At 55.0% G+C, this 13,682-nt stretch overlaps 1 protein-coding gene across 5 annotated transcripts; it reads right to left on the bottom strand.

The window, feature by feature from the left end:
* Window positions 1–1,598: 1,598 nt before the first annotated feature.
* On the bottom strand, window positions 1,599–13,406 carry LOC106861774 (olfactory receptor 51E2-like). 5 transcript variants are annotated; one of them, XM_088160575.1, is made up of 4 exons: window positions 12,591–13,406; window positions 6,933–7,019; window positions 5,458–5,510; window positions 1,599–4,889 (listed from the first exon to the last, which is right to left on the bottom strand). In XM_088160575.1, exon 4 carries the CDS (start codon window positions 4,841–4,843, stop codon window positions 3,893–3,895), a length of 951 nt encoding a protein of 316 aa, XP_088016701.1. In that variant the 5' UTR covers window positions 4,844–4,889; window positions 5,458–5,510; window positions 6,933–7,019; window positions 12,591–13,406; the 3' UTR covers window positions 1,599–3,892. The 5 variants fall into 5 exon arrangements, with proteins under 5 accessions (XP_088016701.1, XP_088016703.1, XP_088016704.1 ...); XM_088160577.1 differs by lacking the exon at window positions 6,933–7,019 and having other exon boundaries at window positions 1,599–5,097; XM_088160578.1 differs by lacking the exon at window positions 6,933–7,019.
* Between the last annotated feature and the right edge of the window lie 276 nt (window positions 13,407–13,682).

Here is a 13,682-nt window from a genome sequence, read left to right as displayed (position 1 = left end):
GGGATGGGCAGTGCCCGGAGCAGAGCCAGGCTTTTCCTCCCTGAGGGTCTGATGTGGCCGAGCCGGGCTCTGGTCCCGCTGCACCCTGGAGTCACACTGGGACCATCGCAGCCCATCCCGGAGCTGGGCACTCAGGGCTGTGCTGGAAACCTCCCAGGCTTTGGGCTGGGGACACTCCATTTGCACTCTGGGGACAGTCCCCAGCTTTTTCCTCGTGGCTTTAAACATCCCGGGAATGGCAATGACAATTTTCTCCTTCCCCTCCTTCCAGGCAGCTGCCTCTGTTGATGGTGCTCTACCTGTGGAGAGCCCCGGGGCAGGGAGCACAGCTGGAAGGGCCGGGGCAGGCAGGGGTGGGGCCCTTCCTGCAGAGCCGGGAATTTCTGCCCCAGCCCCAAATCCTCACCCAGCTCCTCGGGGAATCTGCTCTGCAGAGACCAGAGATGTTTTTCTGCCTGGCACATCAGTCCCAGCAGGGACTGCTGCCTCTCCACAATAGTTCAGGTGTAATTAGAGAGGAGAAGGTGGCAGTTTTTAACCCACTCAGTGCCGATGACCTTGCAAACAGGGCTGTGTTTTACTGGTTTGTCCCTGGTTTGTTCCAGTGTTTGGATTTGGAGGAGATTTAAGAGCCATCATAAAATTATAGAAAAGCTTTTGTTGGAAGGAACTTGATGGATCATCGATTTTCAACCACCTGCCATGGGCAGGGACACCTTCCACTAGACCAGAATCCCCAAATCCCAGAGGCTGGCAAAGCCCTCCCAGCCCCTGCAGTCCCAGCTGTGCCCCATGGCCACCTTGGCACCCTGAGTGCCACCTCCAGGTGCCACCTCCAGGGATGGGCACTCCAAAGCTCCCTGGGCAGCCCCTGCCAAGGCCTGAGCTCCCTTTCCATGGGGAAACTGAAGGAGAGGGAACGGCCTCAGGCTGGGCCAGGGCAGGCTCAGCTTGGACAGCAGCAGGAATTTCCCCATGGAAAGGGAGCTCAGGCCTGGAGGTGTTCTAAAACCATGGATGTGGTGCTAAGGGAGCTGCTGGAGTGGGGAACCTGGCAGGGTTGGGTTAATGGTCAGACTCAATGATCTTAGAGGGCTTTTCCAACCTTAATAATTCTGAGAGAGAAGAGAAGAGAAGAGAAGAGAAGAGAAGAGAAGAGAAGAGAAGAGAAGAGAAGAGAAGAGAAGAGAAGAGAAGAGAAGAGAAGAGAAGAGAAGAGAAGAGAAGAGAAGAGAAGAGAAGAGAAGAGAAGAGAAGAGAAGAGAAGAGAAGAGAAGAATACTTGGAGGTCATCTCCCAGGAGACTCCAGCTGCTACAGCCTCTTGTGTGTCCTTGTTGTCTCTACTGCACCTCCAGGCTCCTGTGGCTCCCAATCCTCTTCCCACCTCTCCCCTCCTTTCTTTCTCCCTCCCTCCCACCATCCCTGTCCTTGTCTCAACCCTTCCCTTTTCAGTCAAGTGACCCCAGCTGTCCCAGCTAAGCTGGACCATCCCCACCTGTGGCTCTGGCTCTGCCCAGGGAGGAGGTGTGGGCTGGGTGTCCCCAGGGTCTGGTTGGGTTTTCCTGCTGCAGGAGAGGTGACCTGGGGGCTCAGCACTGGCCATTCCAGAAGGAAAGTGTTTGCCATGTTCACTGTGCCGTGTCCCAGCTCGTCCTGCTCCCCAGCAAAGCAACACTCCACGGCTAAACTTTGGAAAACAAGACGTGAGTGAGGGAGTTTTCATCTGCACCCAGGAGAAATCCATCATGCCTTCCTGTGCCTGAGGCTCTATTAACTCTCTGAGAAATAAATGAGCAAGAAATACAGTACAGCATTCCAGGCTGGTTCATTCATTTTTCTTTATTAATTTTTTCTCAGCACAAGAGGGGAAAAAAGGAACATATGGGGAATGAGCAGGAGCCGTTTTTCAGTGCCATGGCCACCTGAAAAGGGTTTAGACCCATAATGCCTCCAAAAATTTCATTCACATTTCCCAAATCACATCAGGCAGGTACAGACTGTTTTCATTTTTATGATTTTTTTTTTTACCCTTCTAAGCTCTATTAAACCAGAATATGCCAAAAAATGACAGGAGGCAGATTTACCTTGAAGTCTCAGATGAGAGCCACTTGTAAGTCACCTAAATGAAACTATTTATTTCAAAATAAATTGGGGTTGAATTCAGCAGAGAAGGTTATACCAAGACTGAAGCTGTACCAGCACAGACTACAAAAGTGAGGCTTGGTTTACTCTCAGTGTTCATTGGCACTGGGAAAAAACTGCACCAAACTGCCCCAAATATTGCAGCACTGGAGACAGACCCTGGCACACAACAGAGCCAGGGGAGATCCCATCTAAAGCAGGGACAAGAGCCCGGACACCTGGACATGGCCTCTGTGCTGGAGAGTCCAGGAGGGGCTGAGGGAGCTGGGAAGGGGCTGGAGCCCCAGGAGGGGCTGAGGGAGCTGGGAAAGGGGCTGAGGCTGGAGAAAAGGAGGCTCAGGGGGGACCTTGTGGCTCTGCACAAGTCCCTGGCAGGAGGGGCAGGGAGGGGGGGTCGGGCTGTGCTCCAGGGAACAGGGACAGGAGGAGAGGGAACGGCCTCAGGCTGGGCCAGGGCAGGCTCAGCTTGGACAGCAGCAGGAATTTCCCCATGGAAAGGGAGCTCAGGCCTTGGCAGGGGCTGCCCAGGGAGCTTTGGAGTGCCCATCCCTGGAGGTGGCACCTGGAGGTGGCACTCAGGGTGCCAAGGTGGCCATGGGGCACAGCTGGGACTGCAGGGGCTGGGAGGGCTTTGCCAGCCTCGGGGATTTGGGATTCTGTGAGATTAATGGAGACACTGAGGTTTGGGGGCACCTCTGAGTGCAGATCCCTGAGAAATGCCCGGGCAGGGCCTTTGTGCCCCTCCTTGTGCAGCAAAACCCAAACCCACCAAACCCCCCCATGACCAAACGGGAGCTGAGCCCCAGAACCCTCCCTGAGGCATCTCGGGGTCTGCTGCACGGGGAACTGCAAACACATCCCTGACTTCCCACGAGTGGAACCCCAACTCCTGTGAAACCACAGCCCATGATAATGAGAGCTCTGAGAGGGGCTCCCATCCACCCATACCAATCTCCCCAAGGTGTGCCAGAGGATGGTGCCAGACTCTGTTCAGTGGTGGCAGTGAAAGGAGTTTTTAGGAATTCCCAGTGCAGAACAGCTTTGGCTTGGAAATGAGACTTCCTTCAGCTTGGAATAATCACTAACATTTATAACTTGCTTATTTTTTTCCCTTGAGATGTTTTCATTTTATTGAATACAATTATTAATTTAAATTATTTTTACAACTGCTGCCAGTAACTCTGAGTCTGAAGTTTTTCCACAGCGTCTGCTATGAGGAGGTTGAGGGGTCTTGACAGAGCACACAACGGGTCAGAACAAGCCCACAGAGGTGGATGTTCTTTTTTTGAAAGGCATTTCTGCATCTGTAATGTCACTTTGGACAGGTGTCCTGTAATTCTTTTACTTACAGAATGATGCTACGTGCAAATTTTCTGGCAAAACTTTTGGAATGTGGCTGTGTCCCATGTGGAAACAACGAATTAACTAAATCATCCCAAACCATCCAGCAATTGCTCTGCTCTGCCACTGTTGGAGGCGGGACAGGAGCCAAGGGGTGCAGTGTTGGGACATCTGTGCAAGTTTGCTGAGTTGCTTTTCCCTTCTCGTGGAACCTGCCAGGCCGGGCTCGGGTTTAGATCATCGCAGCCATTTCAGGTTTGGTGAGGGCAAACACTGTGGGAAGGAGTTTACAGCCAGCTCCTGCCTGGTGGCAGCACCTCAGGGCACAGGCAGGGGACGGCCCAGCCCCAAGGACTCCGAGTGTGAAACACATGAGCCCGAGCGAGGAGACGGGGGCAGAGCCCCGCTCACCGGGGAGTTCTGTCAGCCACGTGAATCAGGCTCAGGATCCTCCTCTGGATCTGCTTGGTCCTCACCCCGTAGATGATGGGGTTGAGCACAGCGGGCACCAGGATGTAGACGTTGCCCATGACGACGTGGACCAGCGGCGCCAGGTCCTTGCCAAACCTGTGCACCACGGACAGCCCGATCAGGGGCACGTAGAAGGCCAGCACCACGCAGATGTGGGCGATGCAGGTGCTGAACACCTTGAGCCGCTCCCTCCAGGCCGCCAGGCGCAGCACGGCCTTGAGGATGAGGAGGTAGGAGAGGCAGATGAGCACGGCGTCCAGCCCCATGACCAGCAGGATGGCCGTGAGCCCGTACACCACGCTGGGGGTGGTGTTGGCGCACGCCAGGTTCATCACGTCCTGGTGCAGGCAGAAGGAGTGCGAGAGCGCCCGGGAGCCGCAGAAGGGCAGGGGCAGCAGCAGCAGGGGCAGCGGCAGGAAGAACAGCACGCCCCTGGCCATGGCCAGCAGCCCCACCTTGGCCGTGGCGCCGTTGGTCAGGATGGCGGCGTGGCGCAGGGGGTGGCAGATGGCCACGTAGCGGTCCACGGCCATGGCCAGCAGCACGCTGGACTCGGCGGCCGAGAGCGCGTGGATGAGGAACATCTGCAGCAGGCAGGCCCCGAAGCCGATCTCCCGGCTGCCGAACCAGTAGAAGCAGAGGATGCGCGGCACGGTGGCCGTGGCCAGCGCCAGGTCGATGGTGGCCAGCATGCACAGGAACAGGTACATGGGCGCGTGCAGGCTGGGCTCGGCGCGCACCACCAGCAGCACGGCGCAGTTGCCCAGCAGGGCCAGCACGTAGGCCGAGCACAGCGGGATGGCCAGCCAGGCCTGGGCCGCCTCCAGCCCCGGGATGCTGGCCAGCAGGAAGGACGGGCTGAGCTCAGAGCTGTTGGAGAAGGGCATGGCCCCCAGCGCCGCGGGCACTCATGCTATGCCAGGGCGCTTCCTGCTGCAAGGCAAACACAGACTTTCCACAGCCCTTTCCCATGCCTTGGGGTCCCACCGGGCCCGTCCTGGCATTCCCGGAGCTGCCTCGCTGACACACACTGAGCTCCTCTCCCGTTTGGTTTTTTTTTACCCCGTTATGGCTCTGTGCAACAACATATGCAGTGACAAAACGCTGACATTTGAGTTTGAACAGGGATCGCCTGAGTTCTCTAAAAGGCAGAACACCGTAAAATCAACCTTTTGAATAATAAACCCATCAGCTGAACTTGTTTGCTTTTCCTTTTCAAGGACAGAATTAAAAAAACCCAGCAGATTTTTAGTGCTTTCTGTAATACTTCAGCTCTGCTTGATTTTTTCCATATGTGCCGCGGTGCCCTGTCAGAAATGTGCTCTGTGAGGCTGAAGCTGGCAGTGCTGCCTCCCACGACCCAGCCCTCCCCAGAACAGCTCACAGGCACAGGCAGACATGGATCTTTACATTTTTCTGCACATACAAACTGGATTTTCATCCTATGAAAAACATGTATGGAAAAAACAGAACATATGTAAAAAAAAATCAGATTATTCACCTTATTCTGTATCTGTAGATTTTCCAGGAACGCTGTGATCCAAGGATAATGGCCTGAAGATACATAAAAGGCTTTGCTTTAGGTCCCTTTCTATTTTCAGGCACCAAGGCAGTGCCTGTGCTGGAATAAACCCAGCATCCCTCCTGCCCTGGATGGACAGCACCAGGTCAAGCACAACCTGAGCTTTCTGATTATTCCTTTCATGCCCAGTCTGTGCAAATCAAGGATGCAAAGTGGCTTTATGGCAAGCTCTGCAGGTTATTACTGGAGTTATTTCATGAGCAATGTTGGGTAGGAAACATGGGGGTTTTATTGCACATCTGTGCTGAAGGCCTAAAATAGCATCAGGCTTTATTCTCCCGATGTGAGAGGGGCTTTTCCATCTCGGATGTATAGCAAGGACTCACTCTGTATCTTTTTATACCTGATTTACACACAGTGTGGGAGGACTGCTGCTGTCACTGTGCCCAAAATCTGTTCCAGGGATGACGCTGGCAGCCAAGCACTTGAATAAAGACACGAAGGGGATGAAGAAGGAGCCTCAGCAATCACCAACAGGTACTGAGGCACCTCAGCTGCCAGCCCTGACGGAATTACCAGAGTCTCACTGGAAAATTTCTGCCCTCCTGATCATTTCCCTGAGGGAATGGGGTTGTGAGACAGGCACTGAAACAATCCCTGATGCTCCAGCTCATCTCTAATTCTCTGGCACCGATAAAGGCACTCAGGTTTTCCTCAGTGCCTCGGGATTTGGGATTGCTGGTGAGCAGAGCGGTGCTGGGAGGGCCTGGGTTTCTGCAGAGATGGAAACTGAATCCATGTCTTTGAGACACCAGAAAATGCAGATTTATTCTCCTAGGAGGATCCAAGCAGCAGCCCCAGTAAATCACAGAAAAACTGAGGTTGTAAATCCAGGATCACCGAGTGCAGCCTTTGACCAATCCCCACCTTGTCAAAGAACCCTGGAATGGTTTGGGTTGGGAGGAACCTTAAAGTTCATTTAATCCCAGCCCTGCCATGGCAGGGACCCCTCCCACTGTCCCAGTGTCCAACCTGGCCTTGGGCACTGCCAGGGATCCAGGGGCAGCCACAGCTGCTCTGGGAATTCCATCCCATCCCAGGGAACAATTCCTAATTCCCAAAATCCCATCAAATCCTGCTTTGAAGCCATTCCCTGTGTGCTGTCCCTCCATCCTTGTCCCCAGTCCCTCTCCAGCTCTCCTGGAGCCCCTTCAGGCCCTGCCAGGGGCTCTGAGCTCTCCCTGCAGCTTTTCCTGTCCAGGTGAGCCCGCCCAGCTCTCCCATCTTTCTTTCCTTCTTTCTCCTTCTCTGCCTTCTCCCTCTTCCCCTTCCTCTCCCCTCAACCTTTACCTCTCCCTCTTTCACTCCCTCTCCACCCTGCTGTCCAGCTGTGCTGGCAGATGTGCTGATAAATCCCCCACACTTTGCCCTCCAACTCCCCCACATTTTCTTACTGTAGCAGAGGCTCCTCGGGGCTTTTGTTCCAGAGACGTTTTGGAGAAGAGCTGCAGGCAGGGAACACAAACATCCAGGGAGGAACTCTGCAAGAGTTCAGAATGGGAGCAGGCTCAGAATCTCCTCAGGATTCCCAATCACCAGGTTCAGAATCCCGTGTGAGGATGCTGCAAGCCAGGCATCTCCACAGCCAAGCTCTTTGCTCCTGGATGTTGTTCCCTTCTGCCAATTTGTCCTGCAAGCTCCAGATCAGCTCAGAGCTATTTGAGCAGAGCTCTGCCCTTCCCCAGTGCCAGTGGGAGCTGCTCCCCAGGCTCAGCTCCTGGGGCTGTTGGGCTTTCACCCTGGGCAAGGGGCCCTGGGACACAGCGAGATAATGAGAACAGCACAGAGCCAGCATGGCCTGGGAATCCTCCCCTCAGGAATCTTCCCTGCCCTCTTTCTGCTTTTTTATGGAGCTGTTTACACATCTTTTTTTTCTCTCCATTTTTTTCTCTCCATTTTTTTCTCTCCAGCTAACTCACATGTGGAGCAGAACAGAAAGTCACTGATCTGGGCTGGTGAAGTGCTCAGTGTCAGGCAAAACCAGGAGAGTTGAGGGGTGGGATCCTGCCCTGGTGCCTTTGCTGCTTCATCCTCCCAAGGTAAACACTGACTGTGGCTTCTTATTCTCCACTGTGCTCAACACTGCCCAAAATCAAAATGTGGTTTGAGATCAACAGAACTGCAGCTCTGCCATTTGGAGGAATGAAATATTTACCCCTGGACACGGCACTGGTGGGGGATCAGTCACAGCTCTGGGAGGGCTTTTCCAGCCCTACTGGTTCTGTGATTCTGTTCCATGATTTTGGGACATTTCGTTGTGTCTGTGGGAGGACACGAGCCAGGAGAACCACGAAACCTTTCTGCCTGCCTGGCCCAGCCCCATCATTGCCCAACAGATGCTGGGACCTGCTGTCATCTCCCACCTGCAGATCTCCACTGAGGGGCACAGCCAGCAGCGGGCCTGAGTGGCAGGAAGTTTTGCCATCCCTACGATGGTTTTGAACTCCTCTGGTTTTTTGCAAGAGAGCTTCCAGCCCCAAGCCCATCCAGACACACCCTGACTCACAGTCCTGCTCATCTGTAGCACACCCTGAAGATTTTAGGCAACTCCAACCTAATCTTTCTGCACCATATGGACAGAAAAAAAGGCTCCCTCAAATCTTATGACCTGTCACAACAAATAGATGGGTTTTATTGCAGATGCTGCACATACATGACATTCAATGCAGAACAATGACTGGGACATTAATTACACTTGCCAAGCTGGTAAGACTCAAAGGCATCCAGGAGAGATGCACAAGCAGCTGTTTCCTCACTGGGGCACCCTGGACATATGGGGGGTGGCTGAGCATGTTTTTCACAGGAGCTGAGAGAGCTCTGGGCCCCCCAGCAGGGCCTGATGAGAAATGCTCTGTGCTCAGCCTGGATGTGTCATTAGTCCTGGGGTGTCTGCAGGAGGGAGGAAAGCCCCAAGCTGGGACAAAGCAGGAAAGTTCACAGCTCTGGGCTGGGGCACAGCAGTGCCGTGGCCGTGTGCCACAGCGGGTGGGAGGTGGCCAAAGGCCATGGCCAGCAGCACGGGGGCTCCAGGAAGGACAGGCTGAGGATGAAACCATGTGGGCAAGGCAGGCTCGAAGGCAATGCTGCACACAGCCGAGCACAGCAGCCCCAGGGCGCTGGGCAGGGTGGGCAGGGTGGGCAGAGCCAAGGCCAGCTCTGTGCCATGCACAGGAGGGGGGTCATGGGCTCCTGCAGGCTCGGGGTGCTCCTGGTGATGGGCAGGATCACACAGTTCCCCAGCAGAGCAGGGAGGTGCAGGGCACAGAGGGGATGGAGATCCAGGGCTGAAGGGATTCCAGGCCAGGATGCCCAACGTGAGCAGAGCTGGAAGGAGCCATGGAATTCCCACGGGCTGTGTGAGTCCTGCTCCATCCCAGCTCAGCTCTCACATGGCCCAGACCTAAAACAAACCAACAGCACAAAGTGCACGTGGCTGGACTCTGCTGAGCAGAGCTCAGAGCCCCTGGGCTCTTTGTGTCACACACAGCTACACTCCTGTTCAGCCATCAAACCCTGAACTGAAGGAAAAGGATGGACAGCTTTTGTTGAAAAAAAAAAAAAAAGAAACAAACTTTAGAGTGAAAAGGAAACACTCCACTATTTCACAGTCGTCCCCAAATTCCAGAGTTTGAGATGCTCTGTGGAGTGAGCAAACACCTCTTCCATGCTCATCCCAACCATGACCACGCTGCTAAGCCAAGGCTGATTTTTTATGCCAACTGGAGATCAAAAGGTGTGAAAATTGTGAAAGTTTAACCCTGACGCTTCTTATTTAGGAAATCAACACTGGAAACAAATGTAAATTTTGTTGGCACTGGCACAGGCTGCCCAGAGAAGCTGTGGCTGCCCCATCCCTGCAAGTGTTTAATGCTGGATTGGAGCAGCCTGGTCCAGGGAAGGTGTCCCAGCCCGTGGCAGCTCTTGGAACAGGATGGTCTCTAAGGCCCCTCCCAATCCAAACCAGTCTGGGATTCCAGGATTTCCAACAGAACAGAGAATCAGCCACTCAGACCCTCCTGCTCTCAGCTCAGAAGATGGCTCCCAGAACAAGGGGGACTTTCAGTGGTTCTCACACCCAAGCCCTGCTCATTTCACAATTTTACTGCAGGGTGGAGGGGAATAAATGAGCAAAACCCCAGAGGGACACAGGCTCTGTGTCCTGGGACACCTGTGGGTAGCAGGCAAGCACAAGGCACAGGGCAAAGCAAAGCAGGAGCTGTGGCAGGTTCAGAGCCCTGGGAGGATCCCGGGGAAGGCTCTGGGGATGGACTGAAGCACATGGGGTACGGGGGGTGCTCACACAGGGATGCAGAGCAGGAGGGGAGCAGAGCTTGGCAGGAATCGTGCTCCAGCGAGGCCAGCAGGGTGACAGACACTGCTGGGCTGGGGAACGCCCTGGAACAAGAGACCCAGGGAAGAGCCTTGCCCAGCCCACAGGGTTTGCAGGGATCCAGCCACGGGGCTGGACTGGGATCTTCACAGCAGAGGATGGTGGAGGTTGAAAGGAGGCAGGTTTGGAGTGAATGAAATGAGAAATGTTTCCCCATGGAGCATCAGAGCAGGCTGCCCAGAGGCTGCACATCTCCATCCTCAGAAGTTTTCAACACCAACTGGACAAGGCCAGGAGATCTCGCAGGTGTTGGAGCAGAGATCTGCAGAAGTCTCTCCAAGTGAATTATCCAGTGAAGCTCTGAGCCTTGGCACAATCCAGTTTCCTTCATCTCCTGTGACAGAGCTGGAGAGGCTGGCGGGGTCCCTGAGCCCCTCAGGGACAGAGGGACCCTCTGGGGGGTGGAGGAAAGTGCAAGACGAGCTAATTAAAGCAAAAACTTTTTGTGCCTTCAGTCCTGCTGCACCTTGCACAGGACACCAAAGTCACGTCCCCGTGTGGCTGCACTGGGAGCAGAGGCTTTGCTGTGACACAGCTCAGCTTTGGATAACACACAATTCTTCCATGACGTATTTATTAAGTTCCTAATATGATTTTCTCCATTAGATTCTCAGCTTGAGAGCCTAATGTGACAATAAATCCTGAAGCTTAGCAAGGACAAACATCTTCCTGCTCCAGGGCAAAAGCAACACATAACTGATGGCACCGGGGGAAAACCCCAAATCATTTGATTTTCTCCAGGCAGGGCAGAGCCACGTGTTGGGATCAGAATCACCCTGACCTGCAGAGCTCAGAGCCCCTGGCAGGGCCTGAAGGGGCTCCAGGAGAGCTGGAGAGGGACTGGGGACAAGGATGGAGGGACAGCACACAGGGAATGGCTTCAAAGCAGGATTTGATGGGATTTTGGGAATTAGGAATTGTTCCCTGGCAGGGTGGGCAGGGCTGGCACAGGGTGCCCAGAGCAGCTGTGGCTGCCCCTGGATCCCTGGCAGTGCCCAAGGCCAGGTTGGACACTGGGACAGTGGGAGGTGTCCCTGCCATGGCAGGGCTGGCTCTGGGGGGGATTTGGGTCCCTTTCTACCCAGAACATTCCACAGTTCTGTGATCTGAGCAGGGAAGTCAATCTGCTGAGTCCTGCAGCTCAGTCACATCTGGGGTCAGGGTTAAAAACCTAAAAACTCCCAATGAGTGCAGGCCTGTGTCCCTGAGCACAGCTTCTGGCAGACATCCAGGACTCTCAAAGACACAGATTCACCAGCTTTCCAGGAATATGCAGGTGGATCAAGAGATTCTTAGAGCACCAAGGAGAGAAGGGACTGGTGAGAACTCCCTGGGTCTGTAGGAGATAAGATCACCTTCCCTCAAACCTGACTTTGTCCAACACCAGCAACCCCCACCACAGTGCAGAAGTTACTCAGAAATAGAATTTATGGATTTATTCCCTCTGCTCCCCTCTGAGCTGCTGTGGTTTGTTATGTTACAGACACAGATTCCACTCCCTCCATGCTCACGTGTGTGTCTGTAAGGGCCGTGTGTAAATGTATGAAACACATGAACAGCCAGGTGTGCTTGTCCACGTTCCTGTGCATTTCTGTGTGTGCAGCTCAACTCACAGCACGCCTGTGTGTGACCCAGAATCACAGAACCACAGAACCAGGTCACAAAAGATCTCCTGGCTGACTATCATGGGATGGCAATTGCACCTTTCTTTGCAGCCAAGCCCATAGGAGGAAGCAAAGCTCCCATTCCTGGGGACACCAAGATAAAGAGTGGTGGCAGCCCTGGCAGGTGGCTGTGAGCCATCCAGCACACAGGGGGTGGCTCCTGCTCAGTGCCCAGGTGCTTCCAGGTGCAGCCCAGCCCAGCTGGGAGAAGAGCAGGCGCCAGGGCAGAGCCCTCACGGAGCACACGGTGCTGTCCCTTCTCGTGCCTTTACAGCCACCTCCTGGTTTTCACCTGTCTGAGCTTGGTGGTCAGCAACAACTCCAAATGTTGGTGTTTTAGGGGCTCTGGTCAGCCAGGGCAGGAGCAGGGCCCTGGGGCTGGGTGAGGCTCAGAACTCTGCTCCTTCCCAGAGAGACCTCGCTGTTCTCACAACGGCACCACTGCCCAGCCCAGGTACCAGGGACAGCAGCAGCGACAGCACAGGGACCCGGGGATGCAGGGAGCACCCAGAGAGCCCAGCTGGTGACACTGGAGCCAGGACAGGGACAGGCCATGCCCACAGCTGAGACAGCCCCCAGGAGTGGGACAGCAGCTGGGTGTCACTCCCAGCCACAGCACAGGGACACCACGGCCATGGCTGTACTGGAGATGCCACCGGGGCCTCCCTGTGCACAACTCACCCATGGCCACCATGGGGTCACTATGGGGTCACTGGGGCCACATCCCACCCATGGCCACCACGGAGCCACCATGGGGTCACTGGGGCCACATCCCACCCATGGCCACCATGGGGTCACTATGGGGTCACTGGGGCCACAACCCACCCATGGCCACCATGGAGCCACCATGGGGTCACTGGGGCCACATCCCACCCATGGCCACCACGGAGCCACCAGGGGGTCACTGGGGCCACATCCCCACCCATGGCCACCATGGAGCCATCAAAGGGGTCACTGTCACCCCCAGAGGGTCACAGGGAGGAGCTGCCTGCACTTACCTGGGTGCTGGGGGCTCTCGGGCCAGAGCAGGCTCAGCTGGTGGAGGAGCAGAGGGAGATCCTGTGTCCGTGTCCCTGTCCTTATCTGTGTCCCTGTCCCTGTCCCCTTCCCGTGTCCCTGTCCCTGTGTCCCTATCTCTGTCCTGTCCCTGTCCCTGTCCCTGTCCCTGTCCCTGTCCCTGTCCTTATCTATGCCTGTGTCCCTATCCCTGTCCCTGTCTCTGTCCCTGTCTGTGCTCCTGTCCTTGTCTGCGTCCGTGTCCCTTTCTCTATCCCAGTCCCTGTCTCTTTCCCGTGTCCCTGTCCCTGTCCGTGTCCCTGTCCCTGTCCCTGTCCGTGTCCCTGTCCGTGTCCCTGTCCCTATCTCTCTGCCGTGTCCCTGTCCGTGTCCCTGTCCGTGTCCGTGTCCGTGTCCCTGTCCCTGTCCCTGTCCGTGTCCCTGTCTCTCTCCCGTGTCCCTGTCCGTGTCCCTGTCTCTCTGCCGTGTCCCTGTCCCCTGTTTTAAGCTGACCCTGCCCAGTCACCCGGAGCGGCTCAGCCGCGGCTCCCGTGCGCAAACAGCGGCAGGAGTGAGCGCAGTAAATGAGCGTTGCCATTTATGCTGCTCTCCCAGCAGGCAGGATTTTCTCCTGATAGTTTATTGGTGACATGTTTATGGCTCCCGGTGATTTATGGCCGGCGGTGCTGCAGCCACGGAGCTGGCAATACACTTAATTTTTATTGGGAGGATAAATCTGTAGTGGAAATAATAAATGTTGCAAGAGGAGTGCTCGCAGCATCACTCCGAGGGAATGGCAAAGGGGAAGTCCTGGCTGCCTCCCCTCGACCAAATGTTTAATTAAAATCATAATATATTGTGCAATAAAAACAAACTGGGTATCAGAGAGGCAAACACAGCCCCAGGTGCCCCCTCGGGCGGCCCAGGAGCCATCTGTGTCAAGATGTCTTGTGGCAATGAGTTTATCTTTGTCCCTCAGCTGTGGGGTGGAAACTGAATTTAACCATTATTGCTGTGCCTGGAGCAGGCCAGGGAAAGCAAATGGGTCTGAACTCACGTGAGGTGTCTGTACAAAACGCAGCCTCTGGCCCTAA

The sequence above is a fragment of the Sturnus vulgaris genome, chromosome 2 (genome assembly GCF_052056855.1).
Source record: "Sturnus vulgaris isolate bStuVul1 chromosome 2, bStuVul1.hap1, whole genome shotgun sequence".
In the NCBI taxonomy this organism is placed as follows: domain Eukaryota; kingdom Metazoa; phylum Chordata; class Aves; order Passeriformes; family Sturnidae; genus Sturnus; species Sturnus vulgaris.
Note: the sequence above shows the minus strand (reverse complement) of the source record. Positions and strands in the feature narration are given on the sequence as shown.